General features: G+C 42.8%; 1 protein-coding gene across 1 annotated transcript in view; it reads left to right on the top strand.

Annotated features, from left to right (window-relative positions):
* LOC309569214 (uncharacterized protein) overlaps positions 1 to 26233 on the top strand; it is a gene marked incomplete at both ends in the record, with an annotated part of 183076 nt that extends 156843 nt beyond the window's left edge. Inside the window, 4 exons of the mRNA XM_082274970.1 lie at positions 5835 to 6031; positions 8406 to 8532; positions 10109 to 10163; positions 26037 to 26233. Of these exons, the coding sequence (XP_082131096.1) occupies positions 5835 to 6031; positions 8406 to 8532; positions 10109 to 10163; positions 26037 to 26233 (576 nt within the window). The remainder of the gene's footprint in view (positions 1 to 5834; positions 6032 to 8405; positions 8533 to 10108; positions 10164 to 26036) is intronic.
* Positions 26234 to 26462: the final 229 nt, after the last annotated feature.

Raw genomic sequence — 26462 nt, 5'->3', positions numbered from 1 at the left:
TTAAGCAACGTCTCCGACGCCTAGGACTCATATATGCCATGCTATACCCAGCCCGTTTGCGGGTCACCGCGGAGGGTAGGGCGCACTTTTTTTATACTGCCGCCGACGCGGCGAGTTGGCTCGACATCCATAAACCCTCCCTCCGTCAACGCCAGCGTGCTGCTCCTGGTGAGTAGGGGCGCCACAATGTGGACTTTGCATTTCTACGTGTTTGGACCCTCTGACAGATTGCCCCGGTTCCGGGGTTCATATCCTTTTTGTGATGGAACAGCTGTACTCCAACCAGCGAATACCTCTTCTAGTTCCGGTGTTCTAGTAAATGCACCCTACTTGGATTACAAAATGCAGTGTGCGCGATTGCGCACAGCAGGTTGGCGGGCCATCACTGGTTTGTGGGGATGTTGTCCCCAGTGAGCAGACTGGTTCTCCTGCCCGTCTCCTGTGGTTTGATGAGGCACCGTTGTGCCTTGTCCCTTTGGACCGTGTTCCTTTTTTCTTTATTTTTGCCTTTGAGGAATCGCACACTCCATTGGATTTGACAGTAACTTGGCTACGGATCCTCCCGAGAGACTCCGATCACTCTACTTCTGCTACTTTCCAGACCCCTACCCTGGACTTCTGCTTTGATGGCTGGGGCCGGACACATGCAACCCTTCACTACATGGCTGGACTCCCTATAGTCTCGTGGAATGTGAGGGGTCTTGGATGCCCTCAAAAGAGGGCCATGATAGCTGCACAATTACGCAAGTATCACCCAGCAATTATAGGACTGCAGGAGACTCATTTGGTAGAGGACTCTGTGGGCTCTTTAAGATACTCCTGGGTGGGGCAGGACTACCACTCCACTCACTCTTCTTATTCCAGGGGGGTGAGTGTTCTGGTGCATAGGGCTGTTGCCTTCCAGGAATTGGGGGTGAGGGTGGATCCTGAGGGCCACTTTGTATTCCTGCACTGTAAAATATTTCAGGTCACATGTGCTTCGCCCCCCCCCCCCCCCCCCATTGGTGCCCTCAAGTTGTTGGGTGGTCGGATAGCTAACACGCCTGAAACCATTATGTCTGAATTGGTGCGCTTTTACTCTGATTTGTATTCCTCTAGGGTGTCTTATGCACCGGAGGACCTTCAGCGGTATTTGGATGCAATCTCTCTCCCGCGGCTGACGGAGCGTCAGTGCGCAGATCTGGAGGATGATCACTGAGGATGAGTTGAGAGAGGCGGCTGCTCTCTTCCCGAGCTCCAAGGCCCCTGGTGATGATGGTCTCCCGGTCGAAATATATCAGCAATATTCTGAAGTGCTTGCCCCTGAGCTGCTGAAGGTCTTCAATGCTGCAAGGGAAGTGGGTGCTCTGCCAGACTCCATGACCAGGGCTAGTATCATTTTATTGCTTAAGCCGGGTAAACCCGCATCTGACCCGGGCTCTTATAGGCCGATTTCTCTACTCCAGACTGATGTGAAAATACTGGCAAAGGTTTTAGCTAGGAGGGTTAATACCATTATTGCAAATGTTGTCCATGAGGACCAGGCGGGCTTTATGCCCAATAGATCCACTGCGATTAATCTTCGCCGTCCCGTCTGTTTGTAGCCATGCAGACGCCGGCTGATAATGGGGGGTATAGAGTGTTGCTATCGCTGGACGCCAATAAAGCGTTCGACAGCGTAGAATGGGACTATTTATGGGCAGTGTTGGAAAAGTTTGGGTTCGGCCCTATATTTATCTCCTGGATGAGACTGCTTTATTATCGCCCACAGGCTTCCATTAGGGAGGGTGGCAGGATATCTGAGCACTTCTACCTGGGGAGAGGCACTAGGCAGGGATGCCCACTATCCCCGCTCCTATTCGCACTGGCTATTGAGCCGCTGGCGGCTACCATTAGAACTCAGGACTCCATAGATGGGTTTCACTACGGCCCCCTTCAGGAGAAGATTCTGCTATATGCGGATGATATGCTCCTGATGCTTGGGGACACAGGTGCCTCTTTACAGGCCACTATGGCCACCATAACAGATTTTGGCTGCTACTCTGGCCTCACTATAAATTGGTCCAAGTCGGCCTTGTTGCCGCTGGATAAACCTGTGGATCCTCTCCTGGGAACGCTCTGTCCAGTCCCTGTGGTAACTAGTTTTAAATACTTGGGGATAGTGGTTTCCGCAGATCTGCTTCACTATTGTCACCTAAATGTCCACCCACTCCTGGCTCGGTTTCGTGACACAATTAAGGTCTGGAACAAGCTGTGGTTATCTGTTGCCGGCAGGGTGAACCTGATAAAGATGGTTCTGATGCCACAACTCCTGTACTTTTTACACAATTCCCCCGTAGTCATTACGCTGAAAATATTCTGGGTAGTCAACACGCTGTTTAGGTCTCTCATCTGGCAGGGGCGGGCGGCCAGAATCCGGATTGAGCAATTGCAGAAACCCAGGGACCTGGGGGGCCTTTCTCTCCCCAATCCTTGGATTTATTATCTGGCCTCTCAGCTGCAGCACCTGGTTGGGGCTGTGGCTGGGACAGGGGGTGGCCCTGCTCTGACACTGATGGGGCATTTCACAGGTGCAAACGGTATTCCTGAGGGGTTGGAGGCTCAACTCTATGCTAAATCCAATAAACTTTACCCTACCTATAGACTTCTTCAGAAAGTCTGGGATAAGGCCAGACAGCTACAACAGGTTACCGGCTACACTTCTTATAGTCCCATATGGCATAATCGCACGTACCCTGAGTTGGACAAGCTGGATCAGGCTGGAAGGTGGCTGCCGTTTGGAGTTTCCCACATTAAACACATCCTACTCAATGGGGCGCTAGTGCCCTTTTAGCAACTGCAACTTCGGTTCTCCTTACCAAATAATATGAAGTTCTACTACCTGCAGCTTCGGCATGCATTCCGGGCTCGGCCTTCCTTTTCCCACTCTAGTTTGTCCTCCACACCGGTATTCTTCCTTATGGAGCAATACACTTCTGCTAAGGGTTTTATATCAGCCTGCTATGCAGCCTTATTGGGTTTATATCTGGACAAATACCCATGTAGGGCATGTGACCAGTGGAGCGGAGATGTGGGGGAGATACCTGCTGAACAATGGGAGGAGGCCTTAGAGTCAGTTAGAAAATGCTTGCTTAATGTGTCCCAGTTGTATATCCTTCTACGAGTACATCATACCCTGGTGAAAATGTAAGCTATGGGTATCCGTTTGGACAATATGTGCAATAGATGTGAGAGAGATGTGGGGGACCTAATACACTTGCTATGGAGATGCCCAAAACTACATCGGTACTGGACTTCTGTGACTTCCACTATAAACAGAGTTCTGGGCTTGGTGATCCCTGTGGATCCCAAGCACTGCCTCCTTGGTATACTGGATCACATTATAGATGATAGATACTTACGAGAGGCAGCTACGAGAGCTCTGTTTCAGGCTTGGCTGCTTATTCTTCGACATTGGGTTGATCGGGATCCTCCTACATATAGGCTATGGCTAAAGCAGCTGGGCCCCACCCTTCGCATGGAAAAATATATCTACCTGCATAGAGGTGCTCCAGCTAAGTTCCAGAAAGTTTGGGGGGTCTGGCTGGGTTCTCCGGGGATGGCTCCTACGGACTTGGTCCTCGACCGTCTGCTGATTTAGTTGATGGGAGGGGAGGGTGGGCCTCTGGTGGTCTGTTTTGGGGGAGCTGATTTGTTCTTTGATGCATGACTGTTCTTCTGTGCTACGATTTTTGGTTCAGGCTGCTCTCTGATTTATGCGGTATACTGGTTCTGTGTCTGAGATGTGTAACACATTATGTGCCTTACCTTGTGGCTGTTTTTCTTTTTCTTGTTGCACTGTTTATGTATGCGATTTCTCAATAAACTTTTTTCTTGATTTAAAAAAAAAAAAGAATTGGTAAGCTGCAAAATAATATGTAGTACCCTCCAAGGTAGGTGCTAGGTAAAATATATGTATGGCTCTGTTCTGCTTATCAGGAGAGCCTGATCTGTAGGTTAAAAAAAAGTTAATGGTGCAAAGCACCAGTTCCCTGCGCTCAGAGAAGTGTAGTTCCTAGTCCACCTCATTAAGGTCTTTCCACTGTTTCTGGAGCTGTGGATGCGACAACCCAGGAAAAAATGCTGTGGCCTTGCTGCCCTTTACACGACCAGAGAAGTCTGGAAATACTGTAAACAACAAAGAAACACAGGGCGCACAGGCCTAGTGCATTATCTGTTGGTTGGTTTATTAAAAGTAAAAAGATTAAAAATACTCACAAAGGAGTTCTTGGTTAAAAGCATATCACATAAGGAACGCAGTCTTCAGTCGTAGGATCCGAGGGTAAGTTGTCCCTTGAATTCGTAATACCTAACGCGCTTCGAGGCTTAGAGGCTCTGAGGAAGAGGCTAAGCCTCGAAACGCGTTAGCCATTACGAATTCAAGGGACAACTTACCCTTGGATCCTACTACTGAGGACTGCGTTCCTTATGTGATATGCTTTTAACCAAGAACTCGTTTTTGAGTATTTTTAATATTTTTACTTTTAATAAACCAACCAAAGGATAATGCACTAGGCCTGTGCGCCCCTGTGTTTGTTTGTGATCTGTAGGTTAGCCTGTCACATGCTTCCAGGTGTGACCTGTTGAGTCTAGGGAGTCTCCCCACTGTATCCAATGAGGGACCTTGTTGGACAGTAGAGGAAACCTAGCCATTAGCACCCCATGGTTTATGACTGTCCCAGTGGGTGGGCATTGCTGCAATGCATCCTGGGATTGGGAATAAATCCAGAGGGGGCATGTGACAGGGTGTCTTTTGGCGGGAGAAAAGTCCCAGGAGGAGGTGGACGGCTGTCTCTCATCCTGCTGAAGTGAGGAAGGTGGTCCAGGCAGTCGGCCTAGGGACCAGGGGTTGAGCTGTGCTGAAAGGATCCAGTGTGCTGATCAAGTGGAGCTGCTAGGCAGAAGACTTTTGGAAAAACAGTATCGTGAGTACTTAAGGATCTGCCCAGGGGTCTGCCTAAGAGAGGGGACCACTCCAGACAGGTCAAAGGGATCAAGGAGCCAGTTAACCCAGTATGTTACAGTAAAGGGGGTGCCCAAGTTGTTAAGCCCTGAAGATTAGGGAGTAAAGGGGCCCTGAAGTTGTTCAGCAGTACAGTCTTTATCAAGGAATAGCTTGCCTTAGGAAAGGATTACCTCAGGAAGCTCAAGTGACTCTTTTCACAGCCAAGTGTAAAGTGAAAATAGCGGCCTAGCCGTGACTAGCTCAACTCAGCGTTACTCAGCGCTAACCAGCGTTAATCAGCATTTTTCAGACCGTCCCTGCCTATTGTGCATAGTTCAGTTCAGTTGGAGTATCCGACTCATTCCTTCTCTTATCCAAGTTCCTAATAAAACCTAAAAAAAAAAGAAACTGAATTGGTCCTTGTCTAAGGAAAAACACTCTTGTAAATAAGTCAGAATGTTCTACTGTTGCTCATGGTAACCCACACAGCAGCTACCATAGGAGTAGTGCTATAAATAAATATTCACTTTTGGGTTTAATACTGCTTTAAGTAATTTTACTGATTTATAGGTAATCTAGGCCCAGCTTTTTCTGTGTCACCACTTTTTCCGTGCTGAATTTTTAAGGTTACAGCTAAAAATCTCTGGATTCATTCAGGCAGGACGTCACTAAAGGCCTGGGTGTGAAATGCATGGCCTGCCACTGGTTTCCACCACTAACATACAGTATAATATGCTGAACATGTGCTCCTGTGATTAAACTGACTGAACCTGTGCATTAAACAATAGATACAAAATGGAATTATATGAGGAAAAAGGATTAAGATCACAGTGCAAAAAATAGATTAATAAAAATGTATTTAAATCTGCAGGCTGAACATGGAAGTTCTATCGAAATGGAAGATCTGTCCAATGGAAAAGTATCTGAACATGATGTTTTTGCATTGCCAAAGGTTCCATCTTTTGCTGTACCCGAAATCCTTTCTCCTGCAACAACTGTGTTTGTCAAAAAAGTTCACTTCGGCAATGGCAAGAAAGGACAGGATTTCATTAAATCTTCAAATAACAAGTAAGTATGTAATTTGAAAGCGTGTACAATACAGTAACAAAATATTAAATTGCAGTGCTCAATAGATCAACGTGTTAGAATAAAAATGCAGCAGATGTCACTCCACTGTGTTACTTTGTGAGTCAATATATCATTTTCTTCCAATTCATAATAGTTCTAAATGTGAAAATACAATAAATTAAAGTAGTAAACAGTCCTCTTTGTGATCCATGTGACTTCCTTCACCAAACTCAAAAAGGCAACACCGGCCGTGTGTGTCTTCCCATTATATAGAGTGATTGAACACTCACCACAATGTTTTGTTAAGGATAGAGCAGTAGTATACACTTATTTCACTACTGATTCTGTTCACTCATAGTCTGGTCTGGTCTTCCTTCAAACCTCCTCTCCACTGGGGGCTGTGCATGCGCTCAAATTCATAAGATACCAGCAAAAACAGAATGAAGCACCATAGTACAGTATTTAATAGTATCTCATAAAAGTACAGAGTGCACATCAATAAGTTAAAAACACCTGTAACAAATCTGGGAACAACAAAATGTATAATGAAGGTATAATGGACAGCCACTGAAATATCTAGTGAATATTTAAAATGAACAGATACACCAAGAACAGTTTTGATAAAAAGCATAAAACAAAACTTTACTGGACATCAAAATACATAAAGCTTCTTGCACATGAAAGTTACCATAGACATTAACAAGACTCAAACATACACTCCTTTTCCCAATATCCCAAATAAAGGTCAAGCAATACTTAACTCTGGTAGTTGAATGTCAACAGCTTACACTGGATAGCTGTAGGAACAGAACAATAAGAAATCCTGGCTGAATGCTTGGTCTATCTACAGCTCCAAAAAACAGACTATTCCTCATGTTATGGACTCTTTTTGTTTAAAGCGGAGTTCCACCCAAAAGTGGAACTTCCGTTTTAGGTAGGAATAACCCCCTGACATGCCACATTTGGCATGTCATTTTTTTTGGGGGGGAGCGGGTACCTAGTTTTGACATGTACCCGCTCCCACTTCCGCTCGGAGCTCCGCGGCGCCCTGAGCGGAAGTTCTCCTCTCCCCCTCCCTCCCTGCAATCTTCTGGGACATGTCAGAGGTTCCAGAAGATTGCCGGCCAATCACGACTTGTAGCGCAACTCGCGCATGCGCAGTGCGTACCCGGCTGTGAATCCGCAAACTGTCACAGCTGGGTGCCCACACCAGTGATGCCGGCGCTGCAGAGCAGAGAGGGAGAAGAGCGATGCTTCGGGCAGCCGCATCGCTGGACCGTTGGACAGGTGAGTGTGTAGGCTGGAACTCCGCTTTAAGTCCTGTATACCAGAGACCACCAACAGGAGGTAATCATTCCTCTTAATAACCACTCACAGGTCATTTTGTGAGTGAGGTCATCAACACATGGTTGCACTACCCCCCCCCCCCCCCCCATAACCACACGGTCAATTGGATATGCGGCAGCCATCTTTAAATACACAATATCAAAAGCTCACTAAACCACCTGTGGGTGAGAGATATTATTACAAATGTATGGGAGCATTTGTCATGAATCAGTTAAAAATATCCCCAACTGATACAACACCACATCCTGATTTTGAAGAATCACCAAATAAAAGCCAACTAAACAATTACGTTGTTATTATTATTATTATTTCAGGTACTTATATAGCGCTGTCAATTTACGCAGCGCTTTACATATACATTGCACATTCACATCAGTCCCTGCCCTCAAGTAGCTTACAATCTAAGGTCCCTAACTCACATTCATACATACACATAGTAAGGCCAATTTTTTTTTTTTTTTACATTAATCACCGCCACTGACTGCTCGGCGTGGCGGGTTGACATCACAAGCTTTAGCTCCACCCAACGCTTTTCACGCAGCCACACGACATTAGGAGCACGGCTGATGTTGCATTTTTGAGTTTGGTGAAGGAAGCCACACAGATCACAAAGAGGACTGTTTATTTTATTTGCACATTCAGAACTCTTATGAATTGGGAGATAATTATCTATGGATTCACAATATATTACAACAGAGTGACATTTGTTGCAATTTCATTGATGTAATGGTTTGTTCTAACATGTTGATCTTTTGAGCGCACCAATTTTTATAATCTTTTGTTATTTATATAGCTGTGTGTATATCTACCCCTACTGTATGCAGCTGAGCTTATTTCTTGTGTATAGCACTGACTTTTATTTTATATGCACAATACAGTAATAATCATAAACATTGAAAGTCAAAGGTGCACTTATTCTTTAACATCACAATCAATCAAATATTGAACATGCGCCAATAAATTGTTGCGGTATTCTTTGGGTTATTTTGCATTCAGTATTGTTTTGTGTTTATAAATTTAGTTGTAGGTATTCATCACCAATGGAGCAGACAGAAAAATCACCATATTTTAACTCGTTTAAGACCTCTACACCCAAGACACCCAGCTTTGGTACTTTTGAATCTCCATTTAGATCAATTACATTTCAAGATCAGGTAAAACACAATTATTTAGTGAATGGTATAACCCAGTCGTTATGGTGCAATTGCAAACTTTTATTTAAAACCCATCTTCAGACAAAGCTTATATTCAGTTTTGGATGGACTCACAAAGAGTAATACATCCGGTCAGTTTTTATTACTGTCAGTGACCTTGTTAGGGGGATTTTATCTCACTTCCTGTCCCTGTGAGAGACAAGAAAAGCAAGGAAGTGGTTTTCATTAGGACCAGTCATTAATAATAACTGAACAAAGGTTCTAACCTTTACCCGTTTTATTTAAAAAAATGGGTTGTGTTGCTGGATTTATCGTCATAGGAGAGATTACTAGTTCGGACAGGAAGTGCATAAATCTCTGTAATAGGTGGCTCAGATTGAAACTAAAACCCTGATAAGAGTTCTGGCCCTTAGCCACTGTGTCCAAGACCAAAAAGAGTCTTCAAAGATAGAGAACCTTTACACCATCCTGGCATTCTATGAAATAAGCTCCTGACTACAAGAACGTCTTGGTCCAGCTACTGACTCCTTGGGAAGAGGCCACCACACCACAATCAAAGACCAAGATTCCACCCAGCTTCTCAGGTTCCCCAATTAAGCTGAAGGTCCTCCATGGAGCTTTAATCCCCTTGTTTAACATACTAGGCCTCAGACCCGAGAGGATGCAACAGCCACCTACATCCCTCACTTCCCAAGGTCACTCATGAGTATTTATACCCACTTCCAGCCTGCACCACTGATAGTAAACCTCCTAGTGAATGACAAGATGATATAAATGTTCATAAGTCTGTTTAGTGCAGCCTCCCACACTACTGCCAGGGACACTCTCAGGCAGAAGCAAACAATGATTTATAAATACAAATATCCTCTGCGCTACCAGAAAAAATAGAACAAAAACCTAATGGGAATGTTGCAGCTTAATCACTGATATGTGTTCCAATTCCAACACCAATTAAAGTATAACAATAAAAATAAATGCAGCACAGCTAAACACTGTAACAAGTTGTTAGCTGCGTTTAGCCTTTTTTAGACATTTTTATATTATAGGGAGTGTTTTTACTGTAAAAACGTCCATAAACGTTAGTCAAAAACACGGCTAAAAGCGCATTTTTACAGCTGCTTTTTCTTAGCAGCAGTGCTGGCGTTTTTTAAATGTCCTGTGTGCATGAGGCCTAATAGTTTATATACTACATATGTCCTTTTTTACATACATGAAAAACAAAAACGAATAAATATATGTAAAGTTCCGTACTCTATTTAAATATCAATAAAAGTTAAAATCAAGTGTTGTCAGTGTGCTTATTAATCTCATATCACAGTATCTATAAAAAATGGACACATGTAGTATATAAACTAATAAGAGGTTGCGCTGCACTTATTTTTATTGTTCTAAGCAAACAATAAGTAAAACCCAGGAGAGACTGTGAAAAGCTGAAATATCAGTCTAGTGCAGGCTGATTACAGTCTAGCAAATACGAAAATTAATCGGGCTTTATTTGTTACGGCAGGGTGGTTACAATAGGTTAATTGTATTTTAAAATAAGGTATGAATTGCCATTCTTTGTTTTTATTCTCAGGGTGGAAGCCATTCACCCCTGAACATAGATACATCATCACCTGGGAAAGACTTTGGTTAGTATGAAAATATTAGCTCATATTTTTAAAAATGCTTACAGCTTTTACAACTTTGTTGAGCGTATTTGTTCCTTGTGGAACACTGCAAGAAAAAAAAAACTGTTTTAACTATCCAATATGTTTTTTCAAAATGACTGTGCTACTTTAACTGGCAATTGCGCGGTCATTCATCACTGTAACCAAATTAAATTTATTTAATCTTTTTTTCACACAAATAGAGCTTTTTTTGGTGGCATTTGGTCACCGCTGGGTTTTTTATTTTTTGCTAAATAAATAAAAAAGGCAGAAATGTTTAAAAAATATATATATTTTCTATCTTCTGTTATAAAAAATATCCAATAAAATATAATTTCTTCAGAAATTAGGGCCAGAATGTAATCTGCTACATGTCCTTGTTAAAAAAAAAAAAAAAAAAAAATCCCAATACGTGTGCAATGCCTTGAAAAAGTATTCACACCCCTTGAAATGCTCTACATTTTGTCATGTTACAACCAAAAACGTAAATGTATTTTATTGGGATTTTATGTGACAGACCAACACAAAGTGGCACATAATTGTGAAGTAGAAGGAAAATGATAAATTGTTTTCAGTTTTTTACAAATAAATATCTGAAAAGTGTGGCATGCATTTATATTCAGCCCCCTTTACTCTGATACCCCTAACTAAAATCTAGTGTAACCAATTGCCTTTAGAAGTCACCTACAGTATCTCACAAAAGTCAGTACACCCCTCACATTTTTGTAAATATTTTATTATATCTTTTCATGTGAGAACACTGAAGAAATTACACTTTGCTACAATGTAAAGTAGTGAGTGTACAGCTTGTATAACCATGTAAATTTACTGTCCCCTCAAAATAACTCAACACACAGCCATTAATGTCTAAACCTCTGGCAACAAAAGTGAGTACTTCCCTAAGGGAAATTGTCCAAATTCGGCCCAATTAGCCATTTTGCCTCCCTGGTGTCATGTGACTCGTTAGTGTACTACAAGGTCTAAGGGGTAAATGGGGAGAAGGTGTGGTAAATTTTTGGTGTTATTGCTCTCACTCTCTCCTACTTGTCACTGAAAGTTCAGCATGGCACCTCGTGGCAAAGAACTCTCTGAGGATCTGAAAAATTTATTTTTTCTCTACATAAAGATGGTCTATGCCAGTGATGGCGAACCTTGGCACCCCATAGAATGTGTGTCGGCAGATAAGAACCATTTGGCCCATCTAGTCTGCCCAATATATCTGAATCCTATGAATAGTCCCTGGCCCTATCTTATATGAAGGATAGCCTTATGCCTATCCCATGCATGCTTAAACTCCTTCACTGTATTTGCAGCTACCACTTCTGCAGGAAGGTTATTCCATGCATCCACTACTCTCTCAGTAAAGTAATACTTCCTCATATTACTTTTAAACCTTTGCCCCTCTAATTTAAAACTGTGTCCTCTTGTGGTAGTTTTTCTTCTTTTAAATATGCTCTCCTCCTTTACCGAGTTGATTCCCTTTATGTATTTAAAAGTTTCTATCATATCCCCTCTGTCTCTTCTTTCTTCCAAGCTATACATGTTAAGGTCCTTTAACCTTTCCTGGTAAGTTTTTTCCTGCAATCCATGTACTAGTTTAGTAGCTCTTCTCTGAACTCTCTCTAGAGTATCTATATCCTTCTGGAGATATGGCCTCCAGTACTGCGCACAATACTCCAAGTGAGGTCTCACCAGTGTTCTGTACAGCGGCATAAGCACTTCTCTCTTTCTACTGCTTATACCTCTCCCTATACATCCAAGCATTCTGCTGGCATTTCGTGCTGCTCTATTACATTGTCTTCCCACCTTTAAGTCTTCTGAAATAATTACTCCTAAATCCCTTTCCTCAGATACTGAGGTCAGGACTGTGTCAAATATTCTATATTCTGCCCTTGGGTTTTTACGTCCCAGGTGCATTATCTTGCACTTATCCACATTAAATTTCAGTTGCCAGAGTTCTGACCATTCTTCTAGTTTTCCAAAATCCTTTTCCATTTGGCGTTTCCCTCCAGGAACATCAACCCTGTTACATATCTTTGTGTCATCAGCAAAAAGTCAAACCTTACCATCGAGGCCTTTTGCAATATCACTTATGAAGATATTAAACAAAATTGGTCCCAGTACAGATCCCTGAGGTACCCCACTGGTAACATGACCTTGTTCTGAATGTTCTCCATTGACTACAACCCTCTGTTGTCTGTCACTCAGCCACTGCCTAATCCACTCAACAATATGGGAGTCCATGCTCAATGACTGCAGTTTATTGATAAGTCTTCTATGTGGGACAGTGTCAAAAGCCTTATTAAAATCTAGATATGCAATGTCTACTGCACCTCCACCGTCTATTATTTTAGTCACCCAGTCAAAAAAATCTATAAAATTTGTTTGACATGATCTCCCTGAAGTAAACCCATGTTGTTTTTCATCTTGCAATCCATGGGATTTAAGATGTTCCACAATCCTATCCTTTAATAGGGTTTCCATTAATTTGCCTACTATTGATGTCAGACTCACTGGTCTATAGTTGCTCGATTCCTCCCTACTACCTTTCTTGTGAATGGGCACGACATTTACCAATTTCCAATCTTCCGGGACGACTCCTGTTACTAATGATTGGTTAAATAAATCTGTTAATGGTTTTGCCAGCTCACCAATAAGCTCTTTTAATAATTTTGGGTGTATCTCATCAGGACCCTGTGACTTATTTGTCTTCACTTTAGACAGCAATCTTAGAACGTCTTCCTCTGTAAAGACACATGCATCAAACGATTCATTAGTCATCCTTTCAAGTGGAGGTCCTTCTCCTTTTTCTTCTGTAAAAACTGAACAGAAGTATTCATTAAGGCAGTCGGCTAGCCCTTTATTCTCTTCTACATACCTTCCGTCCTTTGTTTTTAATTTAGTTATTCCTTGTTTTAATTTCCTTTTTTCATTTATATATCTGAAGAATGTCTTATCCCCCTTTTTCATAGACTGAGCTAGTTTTTCTTCTGCCTGCGCTTTAGAAGTTCTTATAACTTGCTTGGCCTCTTTCTGCCTAATCTTGTAGATTTCCTTATCTTCATTGCTCTGGGTTTTTTTATAATTACAAAATGCTAGCTTTTTATTTTTAATGATTTGGGCCACTTCTGCTGAGTACCACAGTGGTCTCTTCCTTTTTTGCTTTTACTGACAAGTCTAATGCAATTTTCTGTTGCCTTCAATAATGCACCTTTTAAGTAGTCCCATTTCTCCTGGACTCCATGTAATCCGTACCAGTCTGATAAGGACTCATTTATGACTAATTTCATTTTTGAAAAGTCTGTTTTTCTAAAATCTAAAACTTTTGTTTTTGTGTGGTGTGACTCTTTCACAGTTCTTATATTAAACCACACTGACTGGTGATCACTGGATCCCAAGGTTTCGCCTACAATGACATCATATACCGAATCCCCATTTGTGAATACCAGATCCAAAATGGCCTCCCTCCGGGTTGGCTCCTCAACCACTTGTTGCAGAGACAACCCCAGTAGGGAGTTTAGAATATCTGTACTCCTGGTAGAACTTGCTATTTTGGTTTTCCAGTTTATATCTGGAAGATTGAAATCTCCCATAATGATAACTTCTCCTTTCATTGTCATTTTAGCTATTTCTTCAACTAGTAGATCATCTAGTTCTTTGACTTGACCAGGTGGTCTATATATCACACCTACACGAGTTACTGCATGATTAGCAAACTGCAACGTAACCCAAACTGACTCTATGTTGGCTTCACCAACTTGTATTAGGTTAGATTTAATGCTATCTTTCACATACAGGGCCACTCCTCCTCCTTTCTTGCCTTCTCTGTCTCTTCTGTATAAAGAGTACCCTGGTATGGTTATGTCCCAGTCATTTCTTTCATTAAACCATGTCTCCGTAACAGCCACTAAATCTACATTCTCAGATGCCATAATTGACCCAAGTTCATTGATTTTTTTACCTAAACTGCGAGCATTTGTAGACAGGACTCTGAGCTTATCATTTCTTAACCTCTGTGCTTCTGACCTGTTCTGGCATTGTTTCGGGGGGCAATTGGACTCTTGTAATTCCACTCTTTTGCCCCCCCTTCCTAGTTTAAATACTCTTTCGCAAATTCTTGGAGTTGTTCACTAAGTACATTTGTTCCTTTGAGAGAAAGATGCAAACCATCTTTTTTGTACAGTTCCTTTCTATTCCAAGTAGAGCTATCATGAGAAACAAAGCCAAATCCTTGCTCTTGACACCATTTACTAAGCCATATGTTGAACTCCTTTATGCGCCTCTGCCTATCATTCTGAACATTATGCACAGGCAGAACTTCAGAAAATGAAATGGTGGATGCAAAATCCTGTACGTCATTTCCAAGTGTGATAAAAGATTTTTTCACCTCTGACACTTCATTGCAAGCCAGGTCATTTGTCCCTAGATGGACAAGAACATCCACGTCCCCTTCCTGCTTTGCTTGCTTAACAATATTAATAATACGTCTTCTATCTCGTCTAGCAGTAGCACCAGGGAGACATCTCACAAAACCATTTTCTTTAAGCTCCACACTTCTTATGATTGAATCACCCAGCAACAGCTGCTTCCTTTGAGACTTCACATTATCTTTTTTGTCCTTGGCTGCAGTCTTGCATACATTAGACATAGGAGTCGATGGTTTCTCACCCTCTGTGCTTGAGTCCATATCCATGTTGTCCTTACATTCTGAGAGTGCTGCAAATTAATTTTGGAGAACCACCGACTGTGGGACATGTCTTCTATCCACCACTCTAAGTCTTCCAGAACCTACATGTTTTGAAACTACATTTCCCATAAAGCTAAACTACACTGCAGAGTGCATCATGGGAAATGTAGTTCCAAAACATCTGGGGTGCCAAGGTTCGCCATCACTGGCCTAGGCTATAAGAAGATTACCAAGACCCTGAAACTGAGCTTCAGCACTGTGGCCAAGACCATACAGCGGTTTTACAGGACAGGTTACACTCAGAACAGGCTTCACCATCGTCGACTAAAGAAATTGAGTGCACATGCTCAGCGTCATATCCAGGGGTTGTCTTTGGGAAATAGACATATGGGTGCTGCCAGCATTGCTGCAGAAGTTGAAGGGGTGGGGGGTCAGCCTGTCAGTGCTCAGACCATATGCCGCACACTGCATCTAATTGGTCTGCATGGCTGTCATCCCAGAAGGAAGCCTCTTCTAAAGATGATGCACAAGAAAGCCCGCAAACAGTTTGCTGAAGACAAGCAGACTAAGGACATGGATTACTGGAACCATGTTCTGTGATCTAATGAGACCAAGATAAACTTATTTGTTTCAGATGGTGTCTAGCGTGTGTGGCGGCAACCAGGTGAGGAGTACAAAGTCAAGTGTGTCTTGCCTACAGTCAAGCATGGTGGTGGAATGTCATGGTCTGAGTACTGCCGCCACTGGGGAGCTACAGTTAATTGAAGGAACCATGAATGCCAACATTTACTGTGACATACTGAAGCAGAACATGATTCCCCTCCCTTCGGAGACTGGGCCTCAGGGCAGTATTCCAACATGATGATGACCCCAAAAACACCTACAAGATGACCACTGCCTTATTAAAGAAGCTGAGGGTAAAGGTGATGGACTGGCCAAGCATGTCTCCACACCTAAATTCTATTGAGCATCTGTGCGGCATCCTCAAACGGAAGGTGGAGGAGCGCAAGGTTTCTAACATAAACCAGCTTGGTGATGTCGTCATGGAGGAGTAGAAGAGGACTCCAGGGGCAACCTGTGAAGCTCTGGTGGACTCTATGACACTTTGGGCCCAATTTGGACATATTTCACTTAGGGGTGTACTCACTTTTGTTTCCAGGGGTTTAGACATTAATGGCTGTGTGTTGAGTTATTTTGAGGGGACAGCAAATTTACACTGTTATACAAGCTGTACACTCACTACTTTACATTGTAGCAAAGTGTAATTTCTTCAGTGTTGTCACATAAAAAGATATAATAAACACAAAAATTGCAAAAATGTGAGGGGCGTACTCACTTTTGTGAGGTATTGTAATTAGTAAATAGAGTCCTTCTGCGTGTAATTTGATCTCAGTATAAATATAGCCAGGGCTTTTTTTCCTCATAAAAGAGGTGCAGGAACTCAACCACGACACCCAAAACCCCCCTTCCCCCACTCACACACACACCTTCCAAACCGAATCAAATAGTGGGTATGGTCAAATTTCACTAACAGTGGGTGGGTCCTAAAGGGGCATTAAATACCAGGGGTGCATAGTACAGTACATAGTAAGTACAGAGTATAGAGTTTGGGGGGTTACACACAAAGTGCAGAGTTCAGAGTTGCGCTAGGTTCAAAGTTCAGGGGTTTCACTACGTACATAGTGCAGAGTTAAGGGGTGCACTACATGCAGAGTGCTAAATTTAGGGGTATGCTAAGCGCTTCACACAGAGTGCAGAGTTCAGCCTTCTTCCACAGCTGCTTACTCTCCATCCCCCATCCATATCTCACTCTCCCCACACACTGTTGGTGCCTTTTACACTTGCAGGGAGGTCATCCAGTGGGGGTGTTGGCATCCGCACTGCACCCTGGCACCTGCATCTCCCTTGTCCCCATCCTCCATCCAGTGGGAGTCGCTCACGAGATAAGATCTGAGCCATTTGGAGACAAGCTGTCACTTGTAAACACAGAAGCCGGACTTCTGTGTTTACAAGTGATAGTGGTGAGCAGGGAGCCCAAGGGAATGAGCCAGAGGTGGTGGAATTGAGTTCCACCAAGTTCCAGCTAAAGAAAAGCCCTGAATATAGCTTTTCTGTCAAGCCCTCAGAGGTTTGTTAGAGAACCTTAGTGAAATAACAGCATCATGAAGGCCAAGGAACACACCAGACAGGTCAGGGATAAAGTTGTGGAGAAGTTTAAAGCAGGGTTATATTATAATAATATATCCCAAACTTTGAGCATCTCTCAGAGCACTGGTTAATTCATCATCTGAAAATGGACAAAATATGGCACAACAGCAAACCTATCAAGACATGGCCGTGCACCCAAACTGACAGGCCGGGCAAGGAGAGCATTAATCAGAGAAGCAGCCAAGAGGCCCATGGTAACTCTGGAGGAGCTGCAGAGATCCACTGCTCAGGTGGGAGAATCTGTCCACAGGACAACTATTAGTCGTGCACCCCACAAATCTGGCCTTTATGGGAGTGGCAATAAGAAAGCCATTGTTGAAAGAAAACCAAAAGAAGTCATGTTTGCAGTTTGTGAGAAGCCATGTGGGGGACACAGCAAACATAGAAGAAGGTGCTCTGGTCAGATGAGACCAAAATTGAACTTTTTGGCCCAAAAGCAAAATGCTATGTTGGCGGAAAACAAACATAACCCTGAACACACCATCCCCACCGTGAAACATGGTGGTGGCAGCATCATGTTGTGGGGATGCTTTTCTTCAGCAGGGACAGGGAAACTGGTCAGAGTTGATGGTAAGATGGATGGAGCCAAATACAGGGCAATTTTAGAAGAAAACCTGTTTGAGTCTGCAAAAGACTGGGGCGGAGGTTCACCTTTCAGCAAGACAGCGACCCTAAACATACAGCCAACGCTACAATGGAATGGTTTAGATCAAAGCATAATTATGTGTTAGAATGGCCCAGTCAAAGTCCAGACCTACATCTAAATGAGAATCTGTGGCGAGACTTGAAAATTATTGTTCACAGAGGCTCTCCATCCAATCTGACAGAGCTTGAGCTATTTTGTAAAGAAGAAGGGGCAACAAGTTCACTCTCTAAATGTGCAAAGCTGGTAGAGACATCCCTAAAAAGACTTGCAGCTGTAATTGCAGCAAAAGGTTGTTCTACAAAATATTGACTCAGGGGGGCTGAATACAAATGCACGCCACACTTTTCAGATATTTATTTGTAAAACATTTTGAAAACCATTTATCATTTTCCTTCCACTTTACAATTATGTGCCACTTTGTATTGGTCTATCACATAAAATCCCATTGAAATACATTTTTACGTTTTTGGTTGTAACATGACAAAATGTGGGAAAAATGTTAAGGGGTATGAATACTTTTTCAAGGCTCTGTATATTTTTTTGGTTTGTGTAAAAGTAAAAGCATCTACAAGCTACGATATATATATATATATATATATATATATATATATATATATATATATATTTGAAAATTGATCAATCCAAATGTACTGTGAGTCTAATTTCTTGAGGCCTTTAAAGTGCCCTTTTTTGAAAAGTAGACAGTCTGAGTTATTTAGTTAGAAGCTTGGCAAGTTTTTTGACGTTGTATTTTTTTTGAAAATGAAGAAATTAAATATATAATTATTTTTTTCACAATTTTTTTTAAATTTAGCTTTTTTTAACACTTTTTTTCTTTTCTTAACATTTTTTTCTTCAGTATCACCATAGTGACACTGTACTACTCTGGGGAAGGGGGGGGGGTGATGGGGGATTTTGTTTTTTTTATTGTTGTTACAGTGATTGTCACTGTAGCAGCAATGCTTTGAACTGTCATGGATGGATTACAGTCAAAATAGTCATAATTTACTATTGTGTGCTGTGACTGGTCCACAGCTATCACATGGTATAGGGTTCTGTGATAGGCACTTGTGATAGCTATGAGCCAATCACAGAATCACTATAGGAGGCACAGTTGTTGAACAAAACTCACATGATCCCCTGATCACTCAAAGCGGCCAAATACTGGGAGCTGCAATCCACCAGACACATTGGTCACAGGAGTGCCCTGCTGCGCACCCCTAACCCAGAAGAAGCAGGATGACATACATGTACGTGATCCTGCCTGCCCATGCCTCCCTACCACAGTAAATGTACTATGGCCAGGTGGCAAGCAGTTAAATACATCCTTGGCATCCATCTAAACTTAAATGACCCAAGTTTTTTTGTCATTGAATTTAAACTCACTTTGTGAGGTGTGATTCAAGTCATCTATTGGTATACTGTGGTCAAGGCTGAGTAAAACATTTATACCTTTGAGTCAGTATATGAACATTGATCTTTCAGCCCTTTGTGGAAGAAAAGTGCATTAGAAGTGTTCGTTGCTGTTAGTTATTGTGTTTAGTATAAAGTAGACTTACTGAATTTCATACTTCACATGAATCAATAGCATACCTCTACGCATTACCAAAAGATTATATGTTTTTGAGTATGGTATTTTCTGTATAAAAAAAGCTAATCAATTTATTAGTTTATACTTCTTATCCTGATTTCTCGCACAGATGCTGAGGTGATGTTTGCCATTACCTCTCCTGATCCAGCCATTAGCTGCCCTGAGAAGTTTTAAAATTAATTTGGACTTTTTTTTATCCTTTGGTCGGACAAGCCTTCCCTTAATGAACACTTTTTTTCTGGTAAACTGGTTTGGCACCCACTCAAAGGTTTCCCGTCAGGCTGAATTTTTCCTGGAAGCCACCCGATTCTGTCTGATGCACAATTACTTCGAGTTCAATGGGCAGTACTACCTACAGACCCATGGTACAGCTATGGGGACCAACTTTGCCCCTAACTATGCTAACCTTACCATGGGTCTGTGGAAAAAAAGTACATTTGGAATAACAACCCATTTGCCCCTAGGATTATTTTCTATGGTCGGTATATAGACGACATAGTCATCATCTGGGATGGCGCACTATCTACCATCCAGGCTTTTGTCGATCACTGCAACAACAACGACATGGGATTGTCCTTCACCTCCGTCTGTGATTCCAACACCCTGGCCTTCTTAGACCTCCTCCGTTGCCATGACCACCAGACAATTTGTTCCCAAAATTACGTGAAACCAACGGCAGGCAACTCCTACCTACACTACAAGAGCTTCCACCACCCCCGCTGGATTAAAGATATCCCGAAGAGCCAATTCTGTAGGCTGAAACATAACTGCACCAAAACTACAGACTCAAGCATGGACAGCATCTTTAAAAATAAATTCTCAGAAAAAGGCCAAGCTGGTCGACGAAGCATTTAGCCTCTATGAACACAATTCACTTCCCAGAAAAGAAAAAAGTCAGACTACAACAACTGAACAGCCCCTGCGATTCACTACCACCTTCCACACCCATTATAGGAGAATGGAGGGCATCCTGAGGAAGAACTGGCCTATCCTCCAAGCCGATCCACACCTCAGATCCAGCATCCCAGATCGTCCTCTAGTTTCCTATAGGAAGGCCAGAAATTTGAAGAACCAAATTACACCAAGTAAAATCAAAACCACCCCATCCCACACAGCTGATGTCCCCTTCATCTTCCTCAATATCAAAGGCATGTACCAATGCAGAAAACCCCTTTGTTTGACCTGCAAACATGTCACTCATGGTCAAAAAAGCTTTCATACAAAAGGCCAAACCTATCCTATCTCGAACTTATATACCTGCTCCTCGGAATTTGTGGTATACTGCCTGTCTTGCCCCTGCGGCCTACTACATGTAGGCCGCACCATACGCACTCTGCGGAAAAGGTTCGGAGAGCATAGACACTCTGTTGAAGCTGGTTCTGACAAACTCAGCGTCCCCAAGCATTTCCTCCAACACCACCACCAGTCCTCAAGAGAATTGAAAGTATGGGTCATCGAAGCCATCACCCAAAAGCTTCCCCCAGCGGAAAGATTTAAATGGCTATGCAACCGTGAATCCTATTGGATTTACAGCTTGGTTACTTTGGCCCCCTCAATGAAGAGCTAGAGGTCAACCCACTATTATAAATCCGATAACTATTCTCCTAATCGAACACAGGCCACCCTGTATGTCAGGTACATGTGGACATTGATATGCAAAAATATATGCAAACATACTCAAACATATGGATAAAAAACATGCATGTGCGATTCGCCACTTTTGTGCGCATAAACACCGCACACACACCATTACAAAACCCACCCCCTTCCCCTCCGCTCCCGACAGGACCCCCCAGCAAAGACACTTGTCCATAATTCATTTACAGTATATCCGTATATCTGTTCAATTCCAAACCGCATTAGGACCACGTGTTTTTTTTTTTTGTTTTTGTCTGACCCTATCGGTCCTGAGTGCCTCATTATTCAAATACCATCTCTATAAGTACTCCTAATAATACTTAACACAAGTGCACATAGGGGAAAATCCTTGGCTCATCCTTTATAATCGTGTGAGCACATGCAATTCGCAAACATCAGTCTCACTTGTGCGCATAGACACCGTACAAATTAACCCCCCCCCTCCCCCTCTTTCCCCTCTATTATACAGCAGCCTCCTAATCCCCACGAGGGAACTTCCATCAGGACACCCAATTCAAGTATAGTATATTCTTATATATTCTCCAGTTGCAGCATATTCATATATGTGTCCAATCTTAGCTTTTATCAGAATCACATTTTTCTCCCCCCTTCTTTTTTTTTCCCTCTCTGGCCCTATCCACCCGGAGCGCTTTATCACTTAAATAGCATCTTGCATAACTGCCCATAATACTCCAAACAAGTGCACATAGGGTTAATCAGCCTCGGATGTTCAGCCCTTATCTCTCACAGCTGTACACTAGCTCCTCTCTGCTCCAAGCCACTCCCCCATCTCCCTGAGAACTGATGACACTGGCTCCAACTCTAGCCATATAAGAGGGATCTTCCTTTGGTCTCTAGACAATGCCTGACGAAGGGGCACGCATGCCTCGAACGCTAGCACCACCCCACTTCCACCGGATGTGATGAGGGAGAAGCTGTGATGCCGACAGGACACCAGGAAGTGCCAGAAGCCACTGACACAGCCAGGACCCAGGGCTGTCTACACCTCTCCTGCCTCCCCTGCAGTGGATCGGATGACTTGCAGTAAAGCTTGCTTTCCTATCACTCATGTGAGTGCAATACCTTTTATGCCAATAAAGGATTGTTTTAATACTACACTCAGGTGGCGCTGCTCTGTTCTCTCTCTTTTATTTACCCACTCAAGGGTAGCCTACTCTGTTGTGAACAGCTTAACCTGAGCCAATGAGCTTTGTGAATGTTTTTGTCCTTCCGCTTCTTTATATGAACTCGCATCAATGTCCCAGCACCTCTGGGATGCTTTTTTCTTCATTGCTGTTTTCTGAGAGACAGATGTGAAGGAAGATAAGATGGAAGGAAGATAGATTTGAAGGACAATAAGATGATTAGTAAATGATGAGTAAAGCACAACATCATATAGCAATGCCAAACAAAACAAAATGCCTGCACATAAAATTAGCACATTTGTCTGCCCCATGTAGATATATAATATGAAACCATAAAAAGAATTATAGTTTTTAAACATTAATAAGATGAAATTCATGAAATTGAATTTGCTCATATCTACTGTATATCTAAGAAGCATTAAACAGACCAAAGTAACTATTTAAGATAAAAGCAATTGTAAAAATGAATGTTTAGTAACTAAGAAACATTAACTATGCCTTTGAACTTTCTCTGTGAACTTCTGAAAAAGTCTGAATTAACCCTTTGCACACTGTTATACCAGTGCCATCTTAAGAGCCTTATAGGCCCCTGGGCAATGCAGTGCACTGGGGCCCCCTGTGGAGCAGCGATAGCCGGCGGCCAATGGGAGGGGTGCCTGGAGGAAGAGGGCGACTGTAATGTGTATATAGACTATATACACATTACAGGGAACACTATATACTACAAGAGAGTACAACTACCTGGAGGATATACCTTACTATATACATATTACAGGGACCAATATATACTACAAGAGAGTACAACTACCTGGAGTATATACCTTACTGTATACATTACAGGGACCAATATATACTACAAGAGTCTCTTGTAGTATATAGTGTTCCATGTAATATGTATATAGTTAGTAAGGTATATAATATACTCCAGGTAGTTGTCTCTTGTCTTGTAGTATATATTGGTCCCTGTAATATGTATATAGTAAGGTATATATCCTCCAGGTAGTAGTTGTACTCTCTTGTAGTATATAGTGTTCCCTGTAATGTGTATATAGTCTATATACATATTACAGGGAACACTATATACTACAAGAGAGTACAACTACTACCTGGAGAGGATATATACCTTACTATATACATATTACAGGGACCAATATATACTACAAGAGAGTACAACTACCTGGAGTATATACCTTACTATATACATATTACAGGGAACACTATATACTACAAGAGCCTCTTGTAGTATATAGTGTTCCATGTAATATGTATATAGTTAGTAAGGTATATACTCCAGATAGTTGTCTCTTGTCTTGTAGTATATATTGGTCCCTGTAATATGTATATAGTAAGGTATATACTCCAGGTAGTAGTTGTACTCTCTTGATGTATATAGTGTTCCCTGTAATATGTATATAGACTATATAGACTATATACACATTACAGGGAACACTATACTACAAGAGAGTACAACTACTTACCTGGAGGATAATATATACCTTACTATATACATATAGGCCAGGGACCAATATATAGTAGGTAGTATATCCTCCTCCAGCCAGGACAGGTAGTAGTAGTTGTCTGACTGTCTCTTGTGTCACTCACTGACTGCCACATTGATTAGATCCCCATCATCATACAATGCCATGAATGAGTTAAAAAAAACTGGCAGACTTACCTTACACGGCTGCACATGGCATGGGGGGAGGTGGGAGGAGGCCGGCAGAGGCGGAACCAGTCTTCTTCTAGGACGGACGGAGGAGAGGAGAGTGAGGAGGAGAGCCGACGAGGAGGAGGATCCTCCTCCGAGTCCTCCGCTGCGGCGGCGGCGCTGTGCATCCTGGGTCTGCTCTGCTGCTCACGTCACTGGTTGCTAGATGCCAAGCGGGCTGGCCTTAGCAACCAGTGTGTGCAGGGCAGACTCGAGCCACCCACGGCCGCCGCCGGACTCCGGACCGGAGGGAAAGAAGAAAAAGCAGAAGCAACAAGGGGGGGGGGGGCGGACGCCCGGCGGACAACGGAACGGGGGGGGGCCTAGACCACCAGGGAGTGGGACATCACATGCCACCAATCCATCGATCAATGTGGGGCCCCTTGGCAAGTGGGGCCCCCGGGCAACCGGCGGGTATGCCCAATGGAAAAGACGGCCCTGTGTTATACACCCTTACACATTTTCTAGCAAACTGTTGCATAAAAAAACAGGGATTTTTGGTTCCCATGTATTGCAATACATATTCAAGTTGGCCAACTGCATCAAAGTAATCCCACCCTGGCCAGTCCTTACTCTACTCTGCAAAATGCCAAATGCCTATTTGCTTATAGCATACGTTAATGGATATACTGTATAGTGCCAGTCTGGGGCAGACAGATATGATTGTCAAAGAGGTACAGATCTGCACTATGCAATAGAAGTAGAGGTGAAATATTTGTGCTTAGATCCAAATAGTTTACATAGATATATGTATGATGCATCAGGTATTAAATGGTGTGACTACATGCTAATGCTGAAAATTAACTTCTTCCGGTCCGCGCTATAGCCGAAAGACGGCTACAGCACGGACTCGAATTTCCGGGAGGCCGTCTTTAAACGGCCTCCCAGAAACAGGCTCCCCGCACGCTCCCGCGAGCGCGCATCGGGGAAAATCTGTGTCGGCCGTGTCCCTTGGACACAGCCAATCACAGATCGTGGTAAATGGCCAATCACAGTGGCCATTTACCACGGGATCGGCCCATGCAATGAGAGATGATCTCATATGTAAACATATGAGATCATCTCTCATCGCCAGCTCTCCTTCCTCACACAGAGACTGCAGTGTGAGGAAGGAGCAGAGCCGATCAGCCGTTCGGGGACACAGAAAAATGTAATCAGGGCACTGATCACCAGTGCCCTGATTACAACAGAGGTAAATAAAATACAATGTGCCCACCATCAGTGCCCACAGTGCCCCCCATCAGTGCCCACAATCAGTGCCCATAGTGCTGCCAGTCAGTGCCCATCAGTGCCTGCTCATCTAGGCACTGATGAGCACTGACTGGCAGCACTATAGGAACTGAGTGTGGGCACTGATGGTGCTGCCCATCAGTGCTCATCAGTGCCACCCGTCAGTGTCCATCAGTACCACCCATCAGTGTCTAGCAGTGCCGCCTCTCAGTGCCCATCAGTGCTGCCCGTCAGTGCCGCCTCTCAGTGCCCAGCAGTGCCACCTCTCAGTGCCCAGCAGTGCCACCTATCAGTGCTCATCAGTGCCGCCTATCAGTGCTCATCAGTGCGGCATATTAGTACCTCCTCATCAGTGCCACCTCATCAGTGCCCATAAGTGCCACCTCATCAGTGCCCATAAGTGCCACCTCATCAGTGCCCATCAGTTCAGCCTATCAGTGCCCATCAGTGCCGCCTCATCAGCGCACATCAGTGAAGGAGAAAAATGTATTTTCAAAATTTACTGACAGAAAATAAGAAAAACTTTTTTTTTTTTTTAAAATGTTCTGTCTTTTTTCTTTTTTTTTGTAAGAAATAAAAAACCCAGAGATGATTAAATACCACCAAAAGAAAGCTCTATTTCTGTGAAAAAAATGATAAAAATTTCATATGGGTACAGTGTAGCATGACCGCGCAATTGTCATTCAAAGTGTGAGAGCGCTGAAAGCTGAAAATTGGCCTGGATATGAAGGGGGTGAAAGTGCCCGGTAGGCAAGTGGTTAACACTTAAAAGGATTTTTGGTTCACAATAATTGCAATACAGTACATGTTAAAGCCGGCCAAATATATTTGCCACAGTAATCCCTGCCTGGCCAGTCTATATTCTATGCTGCAAAATTCCAAATAGTTGCTTATAGCATAGTTAGTGGACATTTTGCATTTTACAGCATAGAGTAAAGACTGGCCACAGAGGGAAACATTTTTACTTGCTTACATGTGTATACTGTATATTCTGTTTTTCAGAAAGCATATTTGGTGGAGTGGAAGGAGATGACAACTTTGCTTTTCCATTCACCTCAAAGTCCTTACAGACTTCAGAAGAAGACAAAGATAATTTTGAGTTTAGGCTGCCATTTGGGCAAGATATGAGACCTTTCAAAGACTTTTCACTGAAGGAGCCAGAACAATCACAAAACAAAATGGCATTTACATTCTTTTAGAGTAAATTTATTTTGTCTTCTGCTGGATGATTTGTTAATATACCTGTACATGTTACATACAGTTATTTTCATAGAACATTTAAAGGTTAAATACTTTAGAGCAGTGTACATCCAATGCAATCTACTGGCTTGGGTTCCATTGGGATATGAAAATGCCTTTTTAATGTGGCTCCCAGGAGCTTCTCTGCAGGCGTTTAGTAGCTATCTAACTGATCCTTTGCTACATTAT

Source organism: Pelophylax lessonae (genome assembly GCF_965119305.1).
Source record: "Pelophylax lessonae genome assembly, chromosome: 13".
In the NCBI taxonomy this organism is placed as follows: domain Eukaryota; kingdom Metazoa; phylum Chordata; class Amphibia; order Anura; family Ranidae; genus Pelophylax; species Pelophylax lessonae.
This window is presented reverse-complemented; position numbering and strand designations above follow the sequence as displayed.